This window comes from Phycodurus eques, chromosome 3 (assembly GCF_024500275.1).
Source record: "Phycodurus eques isolate BA_2022a chromosome 3, UOR_Pequ_1.1, whole genome shotgun sequence".
Taxonomy (NCBI): Eukaryota; Metazoa; Chordata; class Actinopteri; order Syngnathiformes; family Syngnathidae; genus Phycodurus; species Phycodurus eques.
Window position 1 is genome coordinate 10752103 of NC_084527.1, and position 8931 is coordinate 10761033.

General features: G+C 42.3%; 1 protein-coding gene across 2 annotated transcripts; it reads right to left on the reverse strand.

The window, feature by feature from the left end:
* Nucleotides 1-924: 924 nt before the first annotated feature.
* scamp1 (secretory carrier membrane protein 1) lies at nucleotides 925-8428 on the reverse strand. Of its 2 annotated transcripts, none has more exons than XM_061671999.1 (9): nucleotides 8179-8428; nucleotides 6465-6545; nucleotides 6171-6281; nucleotides 5763-5871; nucleotides 3918-4046; nucleotides 3670-3829; nucleotides 3383-3484; nucleotides 3256-3298; nucleotides 925-2805 (listed from the first exon to the last, which is right to left on the reverse strand). In XM_061671999.1, exons 1-9 carry the CDS (start codon nucleotides 8233-8235, stop codon nucleotides 2644-2646), a joined length of 954 nt encoding a protein of 317 aa, XP_061527983.1. In that variant the 5' UTR covers nucleotides 8236-8428; the 3' UTR covers nucleotides 925-2643. The 2 variants fall into 2 exon arrangements, with proteins under 2 accessions (XP_061527983.1, XP_061527982.1); XM_061671998.1 differs by having other exon boundaries at nucleotides 3181-3298.
* Between the last annotated feature and the right edge of the window lie 503 nt (nucleotides 8429-8931).

Sequence of the window (8931 nt, forward strand, 5' to 3'; positions counted from 1 at the left end):
GACATTTTTGTCACATTTTTATATTTTTTCCATAGGACAAAAACTGGAAACAAAACGATACTTTCCTTCAATATAAATGAGTCACTGTGTAGCTTGTATAACAGTGTAAATACCTCAACACACAGCCATTAATGTCTAACCCGCTGGCAACAAACGTGAGTCGCCCTCTAAGTGAAAGCATCCAAATAGTGCCCAAGGTGTCAGTATTTCGTCTTCGATGCTGACTTTTCATGGAACATGATTGAACAAGATGAAAACACATTAAGAGTGAGGTTGTGCCACCTAGTGGGGAACATGGCGAATTACAGTCTCAGCAGCAATGTCATAAATGCATTCCTCTATCCTGTTTCTATAGCTCTTGTCCTCATTAGTATGGCAGGTGACCTGGAGCCTAGCCTGACTGGGTGAGAGGCGGTCCAAGTAAAGCACAAGGGAACTGGACTGGTAAAAAAAAAAAAAAAAAAAGCCCTCTAAATGCTCATAATATACAGAGTACCCCCCCCCCCCCAAAAAAAATAAATGATGTGTTAGAACTAAGTTAAAATGAGACATACAGTATTTAATCCTTTTTTAAATTATTTTGTAGCCTTCTCACTGATTCAATTGTGGAACCTTTCTGTGGACCATGGCTTTTGCTGTAAGATGTGATGACAAAAAATGCCAGGAAAAGTCTACTAGAACATCTGAACTTCATTTGGGGTTAATCAGCAGGTGTGTGCTGACTCCTATTTAACATGAGTTTGCATGTGATTGGTTAATTCTGAAGACACCAAGAGGTTGTGCACACCCGTGCAACCACATTCTCTCAGGTATTTTTACTTATCGTTCTCTAATTTGTTTTTGTTTCAATTTAGTACAAATTCAAGGTCACATTAATGGTGAATGGTAAAATATGTGCCATTACAAGTCCACAGATGATCTCTTTCAAATCTTTATTCCATGTTAATACCATAAATATACAAAACTGAAAACTATTTCACATGCGACAAAGGCCAGACAAGAGTGCATTAAATGTTCTTTTTACACACGATTCCTAAAGGGGGCATCAAATTATCAACTTTACAGAATGTACAAGTACGGTATTCCTCTTAAATTAGTTTATTCTCTTAATTCAGTGAATTAACATGGTCTAAAACACGTCGTTTTGTTGTTGTTTAAACACATTCTGTAATATAGACTGGCTTGCACAATACGACTTTCAATGTCGTTAAGTATGGCAAAAGAGCACATCACAAACTGAGATTTAAAAAGAAAAGAAAAATCTCAATGAACATTTGGTAGATTTCTCACAGCTTTTGAGGACATACAGTAGAATAACACTTCCGGGATTTGTCTTATGTAATCAGTCATACCTTCAAAACAAGCACCCCTTTTGATGCACGTAACACATAATACATGTAAAACCAAATAACCAAATTATGCTATAAATAAGAACAACTAACAGACGTGCTATCAAATTTCAAACAAAACTCCAAACAAAAGAAATACTATGGTTAGTGTTGGCATATTAATGTCGCTATTAGCCTTCCAGTACTATGGTTGAGATTCAGTCCAACATTTGTAACAACAACAATTTCAGTCATTTGCCGTGTGGCATGCACCCCCCATAACAAGAGCTGCAGAAGTACAACACAAATCCAGTTGGTGACAGTAGTCTGTACAGCTTTTAAACACAGTGATTCTGACACAAATGGCCACAGGATTACTGAAAATTAGAATTTATTTCCTGCAAATAATGCATCTTTGTTTAACTATCTATGCCAGTGACAGGCAGAACAATTAAATGCTCTTCCACTAGATGGAAGAACTTGTGGGATCGTCCATACTTCGGTGTATGCTTTTCGTGAGATTTTTGTTCAGTGGTGTGTAGTGTGTTTTCAAAACAAAAATGTGCCTTGGCTTAACAAAGGTTGCCAAACGAACATGATCATCGCTGTATGCGGGGTAATGTGCACCAGTCAGCCACGTGCTATCATTTAACACTGGGATCATTTTTTTTTTTAAACATACCAATTATTCTGTTGTTAAAACAGGTCACATGACTCATACCCCCCCCCCCCCAACAAAAAAAAACATTTATGTCGGCCTGTTTGCCGAGTCTCGTGCGAATTCCCTTCATGAGAAGGAACCCGAAATCAGCAAGAGGCCACATCCAGATTGATAGCAGCTTTAGATGATTATTTTTTTTTTCAACGTGTGACAGGCTACAAAGACAAATGATGTCACACACGCTCACACACGTCTTTTGAGTCGTCCTCCCTTTTACCAGGTGTCTGTCAAACAGCCAATGGACATGCAGGTCACATTTCCAGCAGACACAACGCTAATGAATTAGCTACCTTGTTGAGTGTGCTTGAACATGCACACATCATGCCGTCAATCAATCTCGCTGCGGAGCTACTGACCCGTCCAGTCAATCAGAAGGTGAACAGGGGGTTATTTTGTGTGGGGTTGTAAATCCCACTGACAGAGATGACTAGGACAAAGCGCGACTCACTCGGCCGAGGTTGGGACGCACACTAAGCAGGGTAAGAGGCAGCTGTTATGAGTTTAGATTTGGAGTGAAGAATTTTTTTGGAGACATTAGCAAATTGGGGGTGATTGAACAGGGACAGATTTTTGCATCTGTTTCTGTGCGTGTGTCTATGGATGAGGCTTGAAGGCCCCACGAGCGGCGTTGGATGCAGCGTTAGCCGCAGCGTTGGCCGCTGCCGTCTGGACCGTCTTGTTGGACATGACGCCGGTGGCGAACTCCTGCTGAGCCTTCTCGAAGCTGGCACCGGTGGTCCGATACAGCGCGTGTACCTGCACACAGAAACTTGGAATTAACTTACGGACGTACAGTACATAATAAATGAAGAAGAGTTTCACAACTACGTGACTCAGTAAGCTGCAGTATTATTTGTTTTTCGCAGCAGATAAAGAATATATGCCTGTGAGTGCTGTGTTATTTGTCTACAGGTGTTGCTCCACACCGTTTGTGTTCAAACATATTTCTTCAATGTTTAACTAGCGCAACATCATTGCTAGTTTCATTAGCCGGTCTAAGGCGGTTTTTGCATTGTGTGTTCAGACTGAAATCAACTGCGATTCCATTGTGAGTGGGTTCCTACTATTCGATAGATCAGTGATTCCCAACCACTGTGCCAAGAGAGCATCAGCGTAGGAAGAGTCCGTTACTTTTTTAAACATGATGAGGGAGCCCACGGAGAGTGTGGTGAAGAGTGCGGCGATGAGCAGCATGATGATGCCCACCGGGATGCTGCTGTTCAGGCCCATTAGCGCTGTGATCCAGCCGCTGCATGACAAACAACAACAATGACCGGAAATGTGTCAGAACTTCAAGCACACACTGGAGAACACAGGTGTCAAACCTCCTCACCATGTGCCCCAACCGGTGATGCCGATCGTTTGTAGCACGTGAACTCCAAACTGGCAGATATAGACGAAAAAGAATACGAAGAAGCGAAAAGAACTGTCGCTCCTGTCGTGGAGACAGAGGCAAAATTTAATTGCATACATTTTATGCTTGCAATTACTTTTGTTTCCTACGTTTAAATACATCTACAATGTATTTGAAAGTGTCTTTTTGTATGTTTGAATTGTGTTTTTTAATACACTTGTGTGCAGCCACGGGAAGCAAGCCTCAAGATCCCGGCATTCGCTCACCTGAAAGCCCCATACAGCGGTCTGTACCAGCAGACAAAGGAGCAAGGCGTAAAGAGCAGAAACCACAACATGGCCAGGCCAAAGTCGACACCGTGGGTTGGATCCACGCAGAACCAGGCCAAGCAGCCGAACATGTTCACAAAGAGCGTGCCGGCGTGGACTGGTGGAAAGCCAAACAGTCAGACGAATCATCACCGAAAGGACGTGTAAAGTGAAGACCGCTTCTTCAAATGAAGGGATTGACTTACACATCCAGAGATTGTACATGATCTTCACCGTCTTCTGGAACTCGATGGGAATGTCCACTGCGATGTCGTGGTAGAAACACGGACCTACAGGGAACTTCTCAGGCATGGGAGGCCAGTTGTTCTTACGACCTGCCAACACAACCCCAACACGGATGATTCCTCGCTCATGTAGAGAAAGGGTGGGTAAAGTAGCCAACTCTACTCAAGTAAGCAAGCAATGAGGTGATGACACTCTAAGCTCAGTAGCCACTTCCCCCAGAGAAAAATGCTATTTGAAGCCTCGCAATGTTGAAGTACAGCGGAACCTTGATTTAACAGACCTGGAAACAACAGACTTCGGATTTAATGGGCAGAAAATAGTGACCGGTTAGAACTCAAAATCCACCTTTGTAACGGAAAAAGTCAAGTTAGTTCCAGAATTGATCGCCATTGTTTACTGGCGCAATCACCAGACAGTGACTAGTACCCGTATTTCCGGGTTGTGCCGCTGTTGTCAGATGCGAAGATTAGATCGTGCTAACTGACGTGGCGGCCATGTTGGCAGGGATGACCTTAACATCAAAGGCAATGTAAGGACATTAACTTAGCGTCGCCATAGGTACGCAGCTCAAAAGAGGCGCGTCATATCTACGGCTGTCGTTTACTCATCGTGCTTCGTCTCTTGAACTTGGTACAGTATATAGTTGATTTTGTCAAGCCTTTCTCTATGGCATCCAAATCTAATGGAGATGAGAAAAGTAAGCAATCATTTTGTACTGTACTGGGGGGGGTTTTAGGCCATGAAAAAAGTGCTTCAAGTTAAGGGACGACCCTTCCTCCCTATTAGTCTGTTAAATCCACATTCCATTGTAATCGATCAATTGTTAGGTGTCACCTTGGTCTAATGACGTTAAAATATGAATAACATGATCAACAGGACTGTCTAAAAGCAATTATATTTGAACCCGGAAATGTATTACTCAACATTGATTGGTAAAGGCACATTCAGCTTTAAAGCGCTCAGTTTGCTTCTTACACTTGTTCTTCTCGAAGACCGTAATTTCTCGTGTATAATGCGCAGCCATGTATAATAAAAGGTTAACCTCAAATTTCTGGAAAACCCTTTTACCTATGTATAATGCATTTTTACAATGCATGATTTTGTTTCTACCCATATGACCAAAACATGAAGTATTAATCCATCCATCCATTTTCTGAGCCGCTTCTCCTCACTAAGATCGCGGGCGTGCTGGAGCCTATCCCAGCTATCATCGGGCAGGAGGCGGGGTACACCCTGAACTGGTTGCCAGCCAATCGCAGGGCACATGAAAACAAACAACCATTCGCACTCACATTCACACCTACGGGCAATTTAGAGTTGTCAATTAACCTACCACGCATGTTGTTGGGATGTGGGAGGAAACCGGAGTGCCCGGAGAAAACCCACACAGGCACGGGGAGAACATGCAAACCCCACACAGGCAGGGCCGTGGATTGAACCCCGGTCCTCAGAACTGCGAGGCAGACGCTCTAACCAGTCGTCTACCGTGCCGCCACATGAAGTATTATCTGTATTTTAATTATTCTGAAGTTAAGCACTTTATTTGAACGAAATACTTTCTTTTTATTTACGTGCTCTTATTTTTTAATTTTTCACAACCTCTAGATGGCGGCATACATTTATAAAATGTGAAAGTTTTTTTTCATTTTCCCTATACCTATGTATATTGCTCACTATTAACTTGACAATTTTTTTTTGGGGGGGGGGGAAATGCACATTATACACGAGAAATTACGGTACCTACAATTTAATCAAACTCAAAGGTTTTAGTGACAGAGCAATGATGGATTGATGAACTTACTGACCGGCTCCTCCGTGAGACTGCAGCTCTCTCTCCCTGCGGTCGAGCTCGGCTGCTTTCCTCTCCAACTCCTCCTGCCTTCTCAGCAAGTCAGCCTGAGCACGTGCTTGGTCCTAGAAAATTCACACAGAGTTCACGTAGGAAGTAACTGACATTTCCCATCAGGCAAGTTTGTATTGCGTTGTTTCAGAATCAAAAAATCATGTGTTTGCCTTCAAGATTCATTATGGATAGAATCCTTATGGACTACTGATGGAGAGTCTAACAGTAATACCTATAGGTTTGTGCTACAGGTGAGAAAGAAGGAGTGGGGCAAAATATTTTGCTATTTTTCTGTATATGAACCAACAAAAGGCACATAAAATGTTTGGGTCAATCAAATAATAATAAAAGCAAATAACCAATTTCGTACCTGTGTTTGTTGCTGCGAGTAAGCTGGGGGCTCTTCTGTGGGTTTCATTATGGCAGGTTGTGTGTTCTGCGAAGGTGCTGGAGCAGACTTGGGGGCATTTCCAGGGGCAGCCTGGAAAACCAGCAGGAACAATCTCTTAGTATCGAAGTAATTAGGCCACAGTCTCATTTTGTCAGTTCAGTCCTCCAGGATTGAGAGATTTGAGAGGATACAATGAAAGCGTATAGAATGAGGTCACACAAACACGAATCGTAATATTAACGATAACAAGAAGAATTCCGAAGTTCAGCTCACTGTTCTGGCATCTGTGAAGGGGTTGTATTCTTCCAGACCACCGGGGGGAGTAGACCGGGTCACCTGTGTCACTGAGGGATCCTGAAACATGGAGAGGAATATATATACGGTAGTTTAAATTACAGTCACTGGCCATAATATTAGATTCCCCTGCACATGTAATGGGATGCAACACAAGAGCTGCATTTACTACAAACCATAAAGGAAATACTCCTAGTCAAAATATTTTGTTAGTCAACTTAATAAATTACAATAACAGCCTGTCAGAGCAGGTGTTAATGTCAGTTTAAGTTGATTGCATACCTCACTCACTATTTAACCTTACCACAGCACAAAACCAAGCAACCCCGCAACAGTAGCCTGTTAAAATAAATGTTATCTATATAGGGCTACTGTGTTGCTGAAATGTTGTGTATTACTCCCCAAAGCTCTTTGTTGCCTTTAAAAATGGGAATATATATACAATAAAAGAATGTACTGAATAGTAATAGTAGTTAAGAAAATACAATTCACTAAAACAATTCATAAGTACACACACAGTCTAAATGGATTTATTAATTCAGACAGTGTGTGTGTGCGCAAGTCAAAACTCCTGCCTCCCCCAAGTAAAATTCGTTGCAAAGTTTAAGCTTTGCACGAGACACAGCCGCGTTGCCACTCAGCAATTTTGAGTGGGCGTGTAGCAACCACGAAGTGGACCGCTATAATGAGTGAACCTTTGACGTCATATACACGGAAAATCTGCTCCGCTCATGTTGAAAGCCTGATGCGTTGATCGTCTTTTGCATTCAAATCAACAAACCGCATAGAGGTCAAAATTAAACCAGATCACAGATTCATTTTTACCTGCGTGATGGATAAAACAGCATGAAAAACTGAATTTTGATGGAAGGAACCTTTTAACGTTGCGGGGCGTCAAAGGGGCGTGTCCTAACTACCTATTGTTTATATCGATGGGAGCATCCCTCAAACTTGTTTAGGTCTGATGAGGAGCTGACATCAACTTTGTCAACATGTAAGAATGCACCATAAAGTAATTTATATAAATACAACCAGTACACTAACTGTAGTTTATTTACTATTAAAGTAAAGGGGGCTGGTGAGTGGGTGGTAGGTGTTATTTGTTCACAATGTATTGGCATGGTAATAACAATACAAACGTACAAACATGTTGGAGCACCTCTGGGATAAAGCAAGACCACAACCAAGACAATTTATATGCAACCTCGAAGCCAAGAACATTCAAGAATGTCGGTAAGCCCTCAGTTTATGTCCATTATGGTAAGCTAGGATGTACAGTCCTAGCTTCCAATATTGAAGGCCCAGAGTTGCGTTCAATGCTTATTAGGGAGCTGGTTGTGCTACCTAGCCTTGTAGCGACTTGGGAAAACCAACAATTACCTAGGGACATTCATACAGACAAACAGCAAGTATTAGCTTGCGAGCGCTATCTTTAAAATGAATATGTAACCTCGAAACAAGAACATTGATAAATCTCTTTAACTGTACCCCCACAGTGCATGTCCATGATGCTAACACAGCTAGCGAGTAAGCTACGATAGCTTACAAGCTACAATAGCTTACAAGCTATCGTAACTGATGTTAGCTAGCCGTCGAGGATCCCGTCGACCGGTTTTTATAATGCGGCTGTCAACTACTACTACTACTACTACTACTACTACTACTACTACTACTACTACAACTGGTTGGTTACCTGAAACGGATTGTTGAAGTCCGGGTCCGCAAACGGGTTGCTGTCAAAGTCGGACATTTTACAGCCTTTCAGAGAACTCGTTCCGGTGTGTCAGCGCACCCCTATTCGCTTGGCAATATTCGGTCCCTCCTCGCTCTTGGCTTCCCCTTTGGCCGCCTGCGGTCTTCTCCGCCGCCCGCTGATGGAGGACCCTCCGCTCGTTGCTCGCTCCGTTAGCCCGGTAAGCACAACACAAAACCGGCGGGTTGGGGGAGGGGGAGGGGGGGGCGGTAGGAAAGGCGATAAAGTGACGTCGTATATTCAGCACCACGGACAGCGTGACGTCACGATGTACAGTAACTGTTGGAATGTGAAGCTAGTTTACAGATTATCTTTGTGTGTTGAAATACTTACGTGTGTGTTACGAGAGACTATAGTAAGCTCTCAAAGATATCTGTAATGCAACTCAATTAAAGATTCTACATGGCCCTTTTCAGCTATCTTGTCTCAAGCGTTAACTAGGTGTAATGACATATTTAGATATCTGTAACTCCAGTTTGAAAAATCTACAATTTGATTCTGACTCGTCATAAATGCATATACAGATGTCAACAATTCATTTGCAGATATCCGTAGTTCACTAGCGAATAGTAGTAGATATCTGTAATGACAAACCCCATACACATGGATAGCAATGTTAATTTCGTTTAGTCAAACTTACCTTTTACATTTTGAATCCACTTGCCGTAAAACATTTCTCTTTTGATTCTTGAA